This window comes from Mercurialis annua, linkage group LG8 (assembly GCF_937616625.2).
Source record: "Mercurialis annua linkage group LG8, ddMerAnnu1.2, whole genome shotgun sequence".
Lineage (NCBI taxonomy): Eukaryota > Viridiplantae > Streptophyta > Magnoliopsida > Malpighiales > Euphorbiaceae > Mercurialis > Mercurialis annua.
In genome coordinates, this window is record NC_065577.1 from 43,041,044 (window position 1) to 43,057,912 (window position 16,869).

The 16,869-nt window shown below is 33.0% G+C and overlaps 2 protein-coding genes across 4 annotated transcripts; one reads left to right on the plus strand and one right to left on the minus strand.

Annotated features, from left to right (window-relative positions):
- Positions 1 to 373: 373 nt before the first annotated feature.
- LOC126660291 (potassium transporter 2) lies at positions 374 to 6,228 on the minus strand. 3 transcript variants are annotated; one of them, XM_050353704.2, is made up of 10 exons: positions 6,121 to 6,228; positions 4,476 to 4,570; positions 4,043 to 4,277; positions 3,721 to 3,963; positions 3,582 to 3,635; positions 2,546 to 2,806; positions 2,370 to 2,422; positions 2,154 to 2,271; positions 1,762 to 2,016; positions 374 to 1,627 (listed from the first exon to the last, which is right to left on the minus strand). In XM_050353704.2, exons 2-10 carry the CDS (start codon positions 4,512 to 4,514, stop codon positions 519 to 521), a joined length of 2,367 nt encoding a protein of 788 aa, XP_050209661.1. In that variant the 5' UTR covers positions 4,515 to 4,570; positions 6,121 to 6,228; the 3' UTR covers positions 374 to 518. The 3 variants fall into 3 exon arrangements, with proteins under 3 accessions (XP_050209661.1, XP_050209659.1, XP_050209660.1); XM_050353702.2 differs by lacking the exon at positions 6,121 to 6,228 and adding an exon at positions 5,027 to 5,338; XM_050353703.2 differs by lacking the exon at positions 6,121 to 6,228 and adding an exon at positions 4,677 to 4,987.
- Positions 6,229 to 13,544: 7,316 nt separating this feature from the next.
- Positions 13,545 to 16,269, plus strand: LOC126662240 (pentatricopeptide repeat-containing protein At5g16860). The gene has a single exon (XM_050356149.2). It carries the CDS (start codon positions 13,595 to 13,597, stop codon positions 16,118 to 16,120), a length of 2,526 nt encoding a protein of 841 aa, XP_050212106.1. The 5' UTR covers positions 13,545 to 13,594; the 3' UTR covers positions 16,121 to 16,269.
- The last annotated feature ends 600 nt before the right edge of the window (positions 16,270 to 16,869 follow it).

The following is a 16,869-nucleotide window of genomic DNA, read 5'->3' on the forward strand; positions in this document are numbered from 1 at the left end:
TTTTACTCATTTTTTTTGTGACAATCGAAATCTTTCATTAATAATAAAAAGCAGTTACAGGTGTAAGAATTCAGAAAGGGTATAACCGTTTCTAATGACCTGACATGGAACAAGATATAAACCTTGATTTGCAGATCGCCTTAAAAAATAAAATCAAAATTACATAACTGCTTTAACACAATAAGATCCACTCCTTTTCTGTCTAACAGAAAACTCACAAACTCATTTTATGCATGCATATACTTACAACACATTATTATGATCGAAAAGTGAACACTGATCGGGAAAACTGCATTTGAATTTTCACGTGAACGGAACGAATACTGCAAAACGGTGTTTTTTCATAATATAAGAAATGAAGACATGGGGAAAGTGTAAAAAATAAATTATATATTTCTATCTTATCATGGGATTACATAAATTCTCTATAGCAAAGAAGCATGTTCCTCACTATAGACCATGCTTCTTAAACACTCATGCTATCTATACTTACTGACAAATCTACTTACATGACATTCTTACACAACATAAACCATACCAACCTCCAGAAGAGACACCGGCGGCACTTTCAGAGCCACGTCCGGTCCCCGGCAGTTCTTGCTCAGAAAATTGTACCCAATGTTAATGGCCAGCTTCTTCAAGAGAGAAGACCCTTGTTTTGCTTGAACATGCGAGTGCCCTAATATAAATGCAGTACCAGCTTGTTGAGCTGCCAGTAGATCTTCTAGCTCTTCTTTTAACTGAAGATCCATTTCAGTTTCCGGCTCGTCGTTGATGACAAACCTCACTCTTCTTTGGACCACATTAACCGGTTCCATTTCAATAACATCGGATATACTTTCTACGGTGGAAAATCCGCAGGATACACTAGCTGGCTGCACAGTTTCCTCAATCTCATAAGCTGGTGTGTTCGGAAACGCCATTGTTCCGATCACTGCCAATCTGCATTCACTTGTTGATTCGTTGGATCGAGATGCATCATCCTCGGTAAAAGAGTTAGCCCGATTCCTTTTACACCAATCATAGTTGAGAAAATCGGCCAGCCTAGCAACAAGCTCGGATTCAAAAGAATTAACATCTTGATGCACATCACGGTATCCATAACGGACAATGCATCTGTAAGACCGATGAGATGGAGGTCCCACACGTCCAACAAGATACCTCTCAGCAGGAGGCACATAAGGCACGGGCACAGATTTCACACACACAAAGACGAGTATACGATGAAAGGCAGGGAGGTTAGTGACAAAGCGTGAGAAGTTAGCGGGGATGCCAGAGGTCAGATCGGTAAAAACTAAACCAATACCGGGCACTCTAGCAATTCCTAAGCTTGGGCCTAAGGCTAAAAGCCAATCTAGTGATACCTTGTTGTGCAAGTCATATTCATATTTCTTAATAGTAGCATAATGCCAAACAAACATGATAGTCATTAGGAAGAGAGCTAAGAGGATGGGAAGCCAGGCCCCGTCCGTGAACTTGGTGAGAGAAGCCGAAAAGTAGAGTAATTCAACCGAACCAAAGAAAAGTAGAAAAGCAAGTGCTAAAATTGGGGGCTTTTGCCAGTAAAGGATTATAACCAGGGAGGTAAGGATTGTGGTCACTAGCATCACCGTCATCACGGCTAATCCTGCAACAGAAAGCAATGAGATTGTCAAATTTGATAGCATCGTTGACATTGGATTATCAATTGTGACCCAAAACCTCCAAGTTGTAACACAAAAAAATAGTTTAACGATGATAGACTTGCTCAAAGCAACTTGCCTGATGCATTTCCCATGTGTTTGGTGTCTCTGAACCCAATAGTCACAGCAATGCAGAGAATCATGAGAATCCAGTTGACTTCAGGGATATAAATCTGGCCGTGTATCTCGTCAGAGGTGTGAATAACCTTCACTTTCGGAAAGCAGCCAAGTGACTGGCTCTGGTTTATGATAGAAAAAGTTCCACTGATGATTGCTTGGCTTCCTACCACAGAAGCAAGTATAGCTATTACCAGCACTGGGATTCTCAAAGTTTCTGCACCAAATCGAGAACTTTTAACTCATCATGAAATCATTTGCAGAACATATTTAGATTTTGCTTTTTCATAAATTCAAACAGAACAGATATTAATTTTATGCGCATTGTTACGCCAAGAATGATGAATGTATTACCTGGGACAGAGATATAAAAGCCAATATGATGGCTGTTATCATGATGCTGTGACAAATAAGCGGCTTGCCCCATGTATGCCAATATAAGTGCTGGATACACTAGAAATGTGAAAGCAATCTGAACTAGGAAAAATAAACAGATGAATACATAACTGGTAGGTAGAATGGAATTTTCCGCAACCAAACACAATAGTGACTTAAATGTTTTAACTTAACCTGAATTGCAGCATAATTGAAATGACCAAGATCAGCAAACATTGCCTCTGAACCTGCAAATGGAGCAATGCATATTATCGACGAGCCTTGGCCAATGTATACTATATAAATAAGAACGCTAGCAAATTCAAAGCTGGATAAATTTTCAACTCCTCATGTACATGTTTCTAATGTACCTGTTATGCACAATAGTGTTCCGCCCAACGACATCCAGCCACCTTTCCTTGTTTTCTTCAAGAACTTGAACATGTAATATGGGGAAAGAGCTTGATAGACATGTGGATTCCAATGGATTATGTTGTATAAGCCGAGAGCACTAATGCATAGAAGCCATGTCAAAACAATTGGTGCGAAGTATAATCCGACGCGATGAGTTCCATAATGTTGAAGCGCAAAAAGACACACCAAGATGAAGCAAGTGATTGGAATCACAGCATCTGCAAAAGGGCGAGGGCAAAGAGTATTCAACAATATATTTTCTGAGAAATTAAGTCTCCGTTTTTTGTTCTTTGCCTAAACTATATACCAATATTCTCCCGACACCTAAGTAGACATAAAAAATGATAAAGAAGTTGATGTAATCTGAAATTTTACACAAGCAACATAATTTACCATGTCAAGAAAAAGATCATTAACGCACAACAAACTAATAGATTCAATGTTACAATTTGTGTCACCATCACATAATAAATGCATAATCATGTTGGAACTATCCTTAAGAATCAAATCTACAGTAGTAATTACAGTATTTTTTTTTCATTAGTCTCTGATTTATGCAGTAGGATCTCCATATTCCACAAACAAAATTGTCAAATGTGGTGCTGACAAGTGGTCAGCAGCACTAAGACTATTGAAGACCACACAGTATGGGCAGTAGGAATGGTCCTAAATACTCAGGCCAACTGGCTGTTGCAAAACAACTAGAATAAGGTTCAAAAAGTGGACCACGCCGTCCCGAAAAAGAAACAGTCCAATTCTAATTTCCAATCGCCAAATACAGGTTTTAGCTTAGGCCTTTGAACTTTAACATCACTTTGTCAATATTTGGTAACGTCACTTTTACTCATAAACATGACTAGTCTAACTCTAAACACAATTATAATTAATGTTGATAGTTCAACCACAACTTCTAACTACATTTTCATGTTTTTTGTTTCATTGACTATGATGATAGAATAAGAAATTAGGAAAATTGAAGGTTAAGAAGATTACACTGATGATGTTCCTTGGACATGGATAACTCCAGGCCAGATACGGCGGAGAAAACTGCAAAAGCGACAAACAATATGTTCAATCGTATTAAATTATTGGAAAATAGAAGTTTATGAAGTGCAACTTGAAAGAGATTTACCCGAAATTGCTGGAGTGAGCAACCCATCTCCAATCACCATACATGTACCGAGAAGAACCAAGATCAACAAAGCAGTATGCAGGCACTTATGCTTCTCAAGGTAATTTATAATCTTTGAGTTCTTCTTCTCTGGAGGGTGCTCCATTTTGTAAGTGGACACTGCTTCATCTGCAATCTGCCTATTTGGCAAAAGGCTAACCTTCACATGCCGGCATATCAACGAATACAACGCAAAAGTACCACCTGCAAATCAATAAAACCTTTTTTCAATTAGATGATCAAACGATAAAAACATAGCACATACAGTTGCTTCGGTACTTACCCTCTCCATTGTCATCAGCTCTGAGGACAACAAACACATACTTGAACAGTGGGATTAAAGTGAGAGTCCAGAAAACAAATGAAAGCACACCAAAAATCTCTTCATTAGTCTCAGAATGACGGATGTCTTCCGCAAATGTGCTCTTGTAAACATAGAGAGGCGAAGTGCTAAGGTCGCCGTATACCACACCGAGACTCTGATAAGCCAAAATCAACAGTGTCTTCCAAGAATCCTTCTGCAATGCCATTGACAAACATAATAATTCTCAAAATTTTAGACAAGTTGCAGAAGCATATCAAATAACCCAGTTTCTATGAATAAGTCTACATCTTAAACCGAAATACATCTTGCCAACTATAAACAGACAAGCTTAATCATTTCGATAAGTACAAATCAATGAAATTGAGCTCAGAGAACCAATGAACAAACAGACCTTTGAGGTATCCCAACATTTGGCATTCCCGAGATCCATTATCCTTATGCCTCAACCTTCGCACTTAAAATTCTTGAAAAAAATTAAATTCTGGTCTGCAATGAATTGAATGTGCAATTAGATAGAAATCTACATACACACACTCAGAAAGAACAATTACATGAATTTTCCAAGGCACTCATTCATATGCCTGCTTTATACCCGCTAAAACAGAGACGAAGATGATGAAGAAACAGGTCGCATTCGCTCACTTTCCAATAAATTCACATGCCATCCACACCTCTATCACATCTCCACCAAACTCTTTTAGGAAAAAGATGGGATATTTTTTCTTAAGTTTTTTACAAAAACGCAAAGAAAACTCTTAAAGTCAAGAAATATTAACATCCGAATTTCTCATGATGTAATTGAGTCCTCATAATTTCAACGCTCAACTGCACACTAACACTGTTAAGCTAGAAGCTTCATATTTAAAACCAAAAGGGCCCTCATTTTAAAAGCTACACCAGCACTATTTTTACATGATAGTAAAATTAGAATTCAATGATTACCTTATCTTTCTAGTTGGTACCTCACTGTTTCTTGAACTTCAATCAACCAAGAAAGCCAATCCATCACGAAGTAAGTGTTTTTATATACATAAAAACAGCAACTTATGGGAATTCACAGCTTTACAAAGGGCCATGGTTATAACTTATTAGTACTATTGCATCTTTTTACAGTGAAAAAAAGATGATAAACAATAGAAAAATCCCAAGTGATGGCACAGAAAAGGCACGATCACGTGATTGAAGGGCAGTTACTGTCACACAGCCATCACACCACTACTAGCAACAAGAGCCCACGGCAATAAAGCCGGTTTTGAGGACCATTGCACAGACCCCACTCTCTTTAGACACACACATACATTAGTCTCTTAAAACACTAATTAATTTATCCAAGTTTTATTCTTTACTAATGAAATTTCAAGATTCTCACCAACCTAATGACACCCTTTTCATTGTTTGCTTGTAAAAGCTTATAAAGTTCGATACTTTATTCAATTCGCCATTAAAATTAAAAAAATGAAGAATTTTTTTTGCTATAATAGTCAAAGGGTCGGCAAGACACTCAAAAAGCAATTCACTAAATTAACAAAACTATAGCAACGGGCCGTAACTCAAATCGTATAAGCACTAGGCAGCAAACCGTTAGGTCGTGCCTTCAATTCCTCCCACAAAAGCTCCCCTCCATTAAAGGGCAGATCCATGTGAGTTACCAAAAACTAAACATGCTTCTGAAAATGCAATTATCACCAGCCATTTATAATTCTTGACACTTAAAGCTCAGCTTTTTTCTGTTTTCTTATACCCACTTGGCTTCTTCCTTAGACCCACCATTGTATTTGTCCTCTTTTAAAATCTTAGCTAAACAATCTATTTTACTAGCCTCATCAACCATCACCTTTCATTAATTCTATTTTCAGGCAGCTTATCAAGATTGTGACTTCATCTCTATTTTTAGCATTTCATACCTCACTCTATAATAAAGCATCTTACAACTTATCCATCTCATTTTTGCGTACTTTACAAACAAAAAAAATCATAAATTTGTGCCCACTAAAGTAAAATTTGAACTAAAAAACATAAAAATCTAATACTTTTACCTGCATTTTCCATTACTTCTTGAAGGGTAGGATGTCTTTAATCTTAATAAATTTTCACTCTTTAATGTTTGTATAATAGTAATAAATAAGTGAGCATTTCATAAGGCATGTGAAGGGGATTTGATATGAAAAGTTTACAAGGTTAGACAGCTAGGAATGGAGATTTTGGATGGATTTGAAGGGTTAATTGAATGGACAAAAATTAAAGCTGTTCAACAACCGACAGTGGCGAATGTTGCTCAGGTAAGTGAAATATTATTAAAAAATAAAAGAAAGATTGGTAAAGATTTGGATATTTCTTGAAAGTAATAAAGAATTGCATGAAGTTTCATTTTTGTTTTACAAGTTGCTCATATTAATACAGTTTCTCATAACATATTAGTACAAGGGAATGTTCTGATTTAGTGATTTCAATCAATCAAATTTTTCTGCATATAATATAGATCAAAATCTTGCCATTCATGCACCACATTAGAGTTTGTTTTCTTCTTAAAATTCAGGACATGGTTCATCCACAAATTTTATGGGAATGGAGTTTTATATAAAATAACTTATAAATTTTATTCCGAGAGCACGTACGAGTGTATCATCTTTCTTTATATATATATAAGGGTAGAACGTTTGTAAAAATATTAAACTCACAGCGTGACAGTATTTATATCATTTGAGTTATAGTTTATTACGTCATATTTTAATAAATTCAAGAGGCTAAGTCCATTTTTTTGGAACTTAGTTGGCCGGTCTAGACAATAAATGGTTGGTATAAGTTGAACAAACTAATATTATAATGTACTCGTGCAGATAGAGAGACAATTCATGGCCCTTCCTTTGCCCATAACTTTAGTGGACTAAACTTGATGCGGATTATAAATAAATAAAATCAACATTTTGATCAAGTGATGTTTTCGTAACCTGCTCAATTTTTATGGTCTATTATGATAGAAACTGGTTAAGTTTAATTGTTTGGATTTTTGAAATTGTACTTTGACTATCTTTTCCTTTTATGAAAGGATGGCTTTGACCTTTTGGCCGGAAAACCACCTCGTTCACCCTTTAATCTCTACTTTTTTCTGTGATCTTATTTAATTATTATCTAATATATAAAACTACTTATTTGGAAAATCTCTTTTTAGATGGTTAAAAAAACATAGTTTGAAGATGGTTTTAGTGCCGGAAAACCGCCTTCTAATTTTAACTAGTGGTTTTTAAAAAAAATCTATTAATGGAGTTCTTTTATCGATTTGAAGGATTTTTACTCTTATCAAAAAAAATTGAAAGCTCTTTTAATCGGGTCTAAATCCTCAATTTAAATAATAAAATCTTTGTGGATATTTTTTTTAATATATTTTTTAATGTTGTGCTTGTATCTTATTATATCTAATTTTTAGATTCATGTTGGAAATGATATTTGAAAAGTTTAAAGTTTTAAGGGTAGACTGGTTCCAAAATCGTACTTTCAATGTTTAGATCATAAAATGTATTGGGTGATCCTTTAGAGGTTTGAAAAGTACTAATCGATAATTGTATTTACGGCTGTATTTACAGTTCTCATCGTTATCTTAGAATAGTTCTTTCAATTTGCTGAAGAATCGTTCATTTATATAATTTTTATTATTATTAATAAAATTTTAATATTTTATAAAAGAAATAAAAAGGAAGTTAAATTTATTAAGTAGAAAAAAAGAATTGAATGGTCAGATATATGATTCTGAATTTTAGGGGGACATCTTCCACCCCTTTGACTATCTTTAAATATGCTTAGTTTTGTGTTTGAGCAATATCGATCCGGATTTGATCGAGCCGGTTTCAGGCCATTTTACGGGTTGAACCGGCCAATAGCTCTCTCTATTTCTACACATTATTTAAGGTAACTTATCAAATGTAATTTAATTTAATTTATATCTATCTATTTCATTAATACGTCATATTTTACTAAAATTTTCTTTAAATTAATAAGAAAGAAGATAAACAATACAATATAAATATAATTATCAGTTATAACAAAGTATTTTTAAAAAAAATCTCCCAATTAATACAATAGAAGGACTAGAATAATAATAGGCTCATTATATAGTTTGATCCTGAATTTGTACCCTTTACACAACTAAACTCTAATTTTAAAGTTTGACCTATCGAACCTGTGTATTTGTTAAATAATCCCTTTTGACAACGTTTAACTCCTCTTTGTCCACCTGACCTAGGGATGGCAATGCCTATCCCCATCCCCGTCCCCACTTCTATGGGGAATCCCCGTCCCCGTCCCCATTTATTTGATGGGGATTAATTCGTCCCCATCCCCGTGGATTTCCCATCCCCATGCACCTTCCCGTATAATTCTAATATAAATATTTAAATATTTTTATTATTTTCATGAAATATTTGACAGTAGACCTTCTAATAATTGATACTCAATAAATTAATAATTATAATAATTAATAAAATTTTAGGGAACCAAATTTAAGATTACGTCCTATATAATATTCAATAAATTAATAATTCTTATATTTAATAAATTTTTAGTCACCATATATATTAATTATTAGAGGGTTGACTGTATGATTTATTCAATATTAATAATAATAAAAAATTATAAATTAAACGATCCCAAAAATTAATTAGTCATCTAAAATATTCAGCAATTTTAAATATTAAAATAATATAATTAAAATAAAATAAAAAATCGTTAAAAATCATTACTTAATATCCTGATAATTAAATAAAATTATTAAAAATTATAAACAATATATTAAAAATTGTAACAAATTATATAAAAGTAGATCGGGTCCCAATAGAAACGGGGATGGGGATCCCCATGGGACCCCCTCCCCATCCTCGTGGATAGGGCATAATCTTCCCTCATCCCCGTGCCCATGGGGACAATTGGTGGGGATTCCCGCCCCATTAGGGGCGGGTCCCCATAGAGATCGGGAAATTCCCTCCCCATTGCCATCCCTTACCTGACCTGACTATAGCATTTGTATTCAAACAAAAACTAGCGTGTTAGGGTAAAAAATCAAAATTTAAGTGGACAAAATAAAACGACTTAATACATTGTTTGACCCCTGACTGTAGCATTTGTTAAATTATCCTTTTTAAACCTTAAACTTGAAAGTTTCAAATTTATTTTAATTTATATTTCATTTTTAATATCTATTGAATTTAATTAATAATTAATAATTAAAAATATTTTTAAATAAGATATTTATTTCTTTTTCGTCTTTTATATACTACTATTTTTAATATATACCCATTTATTTACATTTATTTTGTATGCATTATCAGTTCTAATAAAATTCTAATGAAAAATAGTTATATTTTATTTAATAATAATTTTTATTTAATATGATTTTTGTTATATTTTTTTGTTAATTTTTAATATTTTTTATATGATTTTTTAGTTTATTAAATATTTATTCTATAATTATCATAGTTTATTTATGATTATTATACATATGTCCATTTTATATTTATGTTTTTATAATATGAAAACTATATTTGACAATGCAGTATAATAGTTTACAGCCATTTAAGTGCAACCCGATCATTCGAATCTCATACCGTTTGTTTTAGTTGTAGATTAAAATAAATATTAAATTAAATAAAAATAAATATTAAATAAAATATAGCTATTTTTCATTGAAATTTAATTAGAAATGATTATAAATACAAAATAGATGGTATCATTTAAATAAATAGCATATGAAATATGAAAAAATAAAAATATTTTATATAAAAATATTTTATTATTAATTATTAATTAAACTATATATATATTAAAAATAAAATGTAAATTAAAATAAATTTAAAACTCTCCACTCTAGGGATTAAGAAGGATAATTTAACAAGTTAGAGGTGTGATGAGTTAATAAAAAGTTTAGGGTCACATAGATAAATTAATACAAATTCAAAGGTATGTATTAAGTTATATATTTGGTGATGTGGTATACAAACTAGCAGCTCAGTTAAAGGCTTTTGCCGCGTCAGAGCGTTTGAGACTCAATCTCCGTTACAGGGGTTTATAAGGATAATTCAATAATTTCAAAGGTTTGATTGGTCAAATGTTAAATTTTAAGTTTAGATGGATAAACGAGTACAAGTTTAGAGGTCAAATAAGATATTAAGTCATAATAATATGTATAATTTTCTCATTTTTAAAGGTGCAAAAATGACCATAATGTATAGGGTGCGTCTCTTGTAAGCTCCTCATATATTTCGAATCTCAAAAATGACCTTAACATTGTGAAAACATATAAAAAACACAAAAAATAGACGGCGTTAAACAAAAATATGGACTGCTTTAAACAAAAATGTTATCGAAAGGGTATTTTTGATGCATTTTAAAGATATTAGGGTCACTTTTAAGATCCGTAATCACTACAAGAAATTTGTTATATTGTGACAAAAAACTTAATGATAAAATAAATTTTGTCATTATACATGGATTTATTGTGATAAATAATTTTCTTGTAGCAATTAAGATGAAAATAAATAATACTGTGATAAATTTATTTTGTGTCAAATATTTTTGTCACCATAGTATAAAATTATTTTTTTATGACAACGTATTTGCCACAAAAGTTGTTTTGTCACTATATATTATAAAATATTTTTGATGATAAAATAATTTTGTCATAATATGTGAATTTGTTGCGACAAGTTTTACTTTTTGTAACAATTGAGATTAAATTGAATGATATTGTGATAAATTTATATTTTGACATATTTTTTTCACTATAAAAAATTTATTGTGATAAAAAATTTCCACAAAAGTTATTTCATCACAATATCTATACTATATATAAAAGCACGGATGGGGGGGAGGGGACAGGCAAATTTACTGAATAATCTTTTTCAATTTACTATTAAATAAAGGTTTTATAGTCATTAACTAATTAATAATTTAATTAATCACTATTGTAATTAAAGTCCTAATTAGCATAGGTAACTAAATTATCTCCAATTTAGCTTTAATATGTAAAAAATAACTAAATTATCTCCAAATTAGTAGGAATACCTAAATTATCTCCAATTTAGCTTTAATATGTAAAAAATAACTAAATTATCTCCAAATTAGTAGAAATACCTATCTTTTAGTTTGATTGAAATACAAAATTAAAATATTGTATTTGGTCAATATATTATTATCTAAATTTCTATTTTATTATTTTTAAAAATATTATTAATAAAATTAAGTTAATTATTTAATTATGGTTATTATAAAACCAAAAGAAGAATTTTCAATATGAAAAAAAATTTAATAACCGAATATATTATATTTACTTTTACAAAAATTCTTAACTAATTTAATTATAAATAAAAATTGATATAATTATAATAAAATTACTAATATGTTCATTGACGAGTTACGTTACGAGCCACGTGCATAGCACGTAATGCGAAACTAGTATTTATAAATATAGTCATGATATGATAAAAAAAATTATAGCAATCAAACTAATTTTTTTTATTAAATTATGATTAGTTTTATTTTATCATGTAGTTTTTCACTATAAAATATATTTAATAGTTAATTAGTTCCGATGCTTTGACAAAAAAAAAAATAGTTCCGATGGTAACATGAATTTTTGAACGATATAGAGTTTAGCGGTTGTGGTTTAAATATTAAATAACTATTTAAAAATTACTTTCAAAAATATAGTATCGGACGGTTTTTTTGTCAAGAGTATCGGACGGTTCATACTAAGCTTTTGAAGACTATACTAGGGTTTCATTCTCCCACTAATCCCAACTATAAGTCCCACTAACCCCCCACTATATTTACTCCACATTTACAATTTTGTGGATCGTGGAACAGTTCTTTTTGCCCTCTTAAAATCATCAAAAATTATTAAGGAATAATAGTTGCCGAAAATTTTCTTTCCTTATTGTATCTTTCTGTAAGCAATTATTCCTTAATAAATTAGAATTGTTGTTGTAGGTCTTTTCAGTTCTTACAGATTTCCGTTTTTGTCTACGTATAATCATTACATACATTACCATTTGTTTTTCGGTGTTCATTAATATTTCAGGATCTTAATTTAACAAGAGAGGGGCAATTACACATAAACAATTAAAATGGTGTTTTGGTTCTAGAAGGGTGTACAATGGCGCAAATTCAGGTTCATCATCAGCCGGCTGGCTGTGGTTGCGGCGCCGACTCCTAGAGCCAATGGAGTGGCGGTGTCCCGTTCATGTCTATGTCTCTGTATGTTGGAGATACTTATTTCAATGTGACAGATTCACAACTTTATGATATGTTTAATCAGGTCGAACATGTCGTTTCGGTTCGTGTGTGTAGGAATTTGACGACCCGACGATCATTGGGTTATGGTTATGTGAATTTCAGCAGTCCTCAAGGTGGTTAGCATGTTGTCACCAGAATTAGTTTTAAAATTTGAGTTGATTCATGTTATATGTTAGTATCGATTACTGCTGTAAATATTGTAGCAGATAAAGATTTATTATTAGCAAATCTTGTATTTGTTTGGATGATTTAGTAGTTTAACAATATTAAAAATGTATATATTATGATTTTATGTAGTCAATATTATTAAGTAATTATTTATCATTTTTTGATTGAATATAAAATTGTAATTTTTTTTCTGTTAATTTAGTGTACAATATTCTACTTTAGCAATATAATATTGCACTGAATATTTTTATTAATTAACAATAATAACAAATATTTTTGATAAAAATTGGTCATAATTTTCATCACAAATTAGATTATGATAAAATAATTTTATTTAAAAATATATTTGTGATAATAAATATTATCATTATTTTAATTTAATGACAAACTAGTTGAAATATAAAAATTATAGTATTTTTTGTAATAAAAATAAATTAATCACAAATTATAAATCTTATAAAATTAATTGTAATGACAAAATTATTTTTATCACATTTATAATTGTGAGAAATTTTATTTGTCAAATAAAAAAAATTTGTCACTAAATATATGTATATATTATGACAAATTAATATTAGTTATGACAAAACTTTATTTACTGTGATGTAATTAATTGTCATAACTCATATCTATTATGACAATTATATCTCATCACAATAATAAAATTTATGGTGACAAATTAGTATTTCGTCATAATAACGTTATTGAGACGGGGTTGTTTTGACAAACGTCGTGACAAGCATAATTTGTCACAATAGAATAGTTATGAAGAAATTTAATTGTAAAGTGATGAATTTTTTCGTCTCAAAAATGACCTTAACATTGTGAAAACATATAAAAAACACAAAAAATAGACGGCGTTAAATAAAAATATGGTCTGCTTTAAACAAAAATGTTATCGAAAGGGTATTTTTGATGCATTTTAAAGATATTAGGGTCACTTTTAAGATCCGTAATACTTAAGGTGCTTACAAGAAACACGGACTATACATTAGGGTCATTTTTGCACCTTTTCGCTTTATTATTTGAACACACACAATCAAAAATGTTTCCCACCCAGCGATGCCCTTCCGTTCATTACTATACCAAACCTCAAATGCTATAAATTTGATCTCTCCAGCACTACTCAAGCAATGCAAGTCCATTTCGCAAGCAAATCTGGTTCACCAACAAGCCATAGTCCAAGGCCTTTTAACCCACTTCTCCATCAACCTCGTCTCCACTTACTTAGCTCTCAACGCTCCTTCCCATGCACTTTCCCTCCTCCGACGCCTCACTCCCTCCTCCGACGCCGTTTATTCATGGAACGCTCTCATCCGCCGCGCTCTTCGTCTCGGCCTCCTCCACCGCTCCCTCTCTCTTTTCCGCACAATGCGGAGACTCAGTTGGTCCCCTGATCACTATACTTATCCCTTCATTTTCAAGGCCTGTGGCGAACTACCCTCGTTTTCTCACGGTAGTTGCGTTCATGCTGTTGTTGTCTCAACTGGGTTTGATTCAAATGTGTTTGTTTGCAATGCCACAGTGGCTATGTATGGCCGGTGCGGCGCGTTGGATTATGCACGCCAGGTGTTTGATGAAATGCTTGTTAGAGAAATATTTGATTTGGTTTCGTGGAACTCGATTACTGCTGTGTTTATTCAAAGCGGGGATTCGAAAAGAGGAATTGAGCTGTTTCGTAGAATGTGGAAAGAATGTGATTTTAATGTTAGACCAGATGCTGTTAGTCTTGTAAATGTTTTGCCTGCTTGTGCTTCCATGGGTGATTGCTTGTCTGGCAAGCAAGTACATGGTTTTTCGGTCCGGTCTGGGCTGTTTGACGATGTTTATGTTGCAAATTCATTGGTGGACATGTATGCAAAATGTGGAATGATGAATGAAGCTAACAAGGTTTTTGATCGGATGGAGATTAAGGATGTGGTTTCTTGGAATTCAATGGTGACTGGGTATTCTCAGATTGGTAAGTTTGAGGAGGCTGTTGGTCTGTTTGAGAAGATGAGTGAGGAGAATATCGAGTTAGATGTTGTTTCCTGGAGTGCTGTTATTGCAGGTTATTCACAGAGGGGACTTGGATATGAAGCATTAAATGTGTTTAGGCAAATGCAGGTCTGTGGATCAAACCCGAATGAGGTTACCCTTGTGTCACTTCTTTCGGGTTGTGCTTCAATCGGAGCATTGCTTCATGGGAAGGAGACTCATTGTCATGCCATAAAATGCATTTTGAATTTTGACAGAAGTGATCCAAGGGAGGACGGTTTGGTACTTAACGCCATGATTGACATGTACACGAAGTGCGAAGATATCAGTGCTGGTCGTGCAATTTTTGATTCAATATCTCCTAAAGATAGGAATGTCGTGACTTGGACTGCTATGATTGGTGGATATGCCCAACATGGAGAAGCCAATGATGGATTAGAACTTTTCTCTCGGATGATTAAAGAGGACAGATTGGTAAAGCCTAATGCATTTACGATATCTTGTGCGTTGATGGCATGTGCTCGATTAGCTGCGTTGAGGAGTGGGAGACAAATCCATGCTTACGTGTTACGCAACCAGTATGATTTTGATGTACTTCACGTGGCCAATTGCCTCGTTGATATGTATTCTAAATCTGGAGATATTGGTGCAGCTAGAGTTGTGTTTGATAACATGAAGCGGAGAAATGATGTTTCTTGGACATCTTTAATGACCGGTTATGGCATGCACGGTCAAGGTGAAGAGGCTGTTAAGGTTTTTGATCAGATGAGCAGAGAGGGTCTGGATCCAGATGGTGTAACACTGCTTGTTCTGCTCTATGCTTGCAGCCATTCTGGGATGGTTGATGAAGGGATGAGATATTTCAGTAACATGAGCAAGGATTTTGGAGTTGCTCCTGGGGAAGAACACTATGCTAGCATGGTTGACCTATTGAGCCGTGCTGGTCGCTTTGATGATGCCACGAAGCTCATCGAAGACATGCCAATGAAACCGGGTCCCATAGTGTGGGTAGGTCTGCTTAGTGGTTGCAGGGTACATGCAAACGTGGAGCTAGGAGAATATGCTGCTGGTCAACTGATGGAGTTGGAGTCCGAAAGCGACGGATCATACACATTACTTTCTAACATTTATGCTAATGCGAGGCGTTGGAAAGACGTGACGAGGATCAGATCATTGATGAAGCACAGCGGAGTTAGGAAGAGGCCCGGTTGTAGTTGGGTGCAGGGGAAGAAGGGCACCGAAACTTTCTTTGTTGGAGACAGAAGTCACAGAGAATCGAAACAAATATACGGACTTCTGTCCGAACTGATTCGACGGATTAAAGTTGCAGGATATGTTCCAGAGACCAGCTTTGCTCTCCATGACGTTGATGATGAGGAGAAAGGGGATCTATTATTTGAGCACAGTGAGAAGTTAGCTCTTGCCTATGGCATCCTAACATCAGCACCAGGTGCACCTATCAGGATCACTAAGAATTTGCGTGTATGCGGCGATTGCCATACTGCCATTACTTACATATCTAACATCATTCACCATGAAATTATATTAAGAGACTCGAGCCGCTTCCATCATTTCAAGAACGGTTCCTGCTCCTGTAAGGGTTACTGGTGATGCTGCAATTCTCCATGTATACATTTCAGTGATGCATATCTTTCATTCCTTTTTTATTTAAAAATAATGTATAGTATTAAATTGATTAATTAATTAGAAAAATATTTAAAATATTTTTAATTGAATTAACTATATTAAAGTGATTATAATTTTGATATCAACAATAATTAATAATTTTAATAATGTTAATATTAAAATTAATTTTAAACGCATTCAGGGTTCAATTGAAATGAAATCAACCTGTAAGAGATAATTGCAAAAATACTTGAAGTCAGTACTTGTAGGAACTAACCTACTTAAAGGTAAGAGAACAACTCAGCTTACAGACATAATAAACAATGAAAACAAACCAGGAAGTATTAGCAATCATCTATGTTACACGGAAACTTTTTCAGTCCTGTGTCTCGGCATTTCAATTTCGAAAATGCTTTTGAAACTACAGAAATTTATATTCTTGTAAAAATTAAGTAAATAAAATTGTTTAGCCGTTTTGGGCATTCCCATGCCACAAGGCAATAATAAATTATAATGAAAGAAATGATATTTAGAAATTAGAATCCAAGCAACTCAACTCTACTGTGTTTGATCAAATTTTAGAATTCAAAGCTAATCTCATATCTATGCATTAACTACTAGTTCTAACCTTTTTTAACTTCTCTAGAATAGAATCTTCATATAATTTGTAGCCAATGCCACCAACCAAATTATTTAGGCGAGCAGTGCTTGGATAGTCTGCTGGCACAGTTGGT

What these genes read in the sequence shown, in the direction of transcription:
- LOC126660291 (XM_050353704.2), bottom strand. Translation starts at nt 4,514, where the DNA reads ATGGATCTCGGGAATGCCAAATGTTGGGATACCTCAAAG. An exon ending in AACACTATTGTGCATAACAG is followed by an intron (nt 2,423 to 2,545) that starts GTACATTAGAAA and finishes CTCCATTTGCAG; the next exon opens with GTTCAGAGGCAATGTTTGCT. An exon ending in ACACATGGGAAATGCATCAG is followed by an intron (nt 1,628 to 1,761) that starts GCAAGTTGCTTT and finishes TTTCTGTTGCAG; the next exon opens with GATTAGCCGTGATGACGGTG.
- LOC126662240 (XM_050356149.2), top strand. Translation starts at nt 13,595, where the DNA reads ATGCCCTTCCGTTCATTACTATACCAAACCTCAAATGCTATAAATTTG.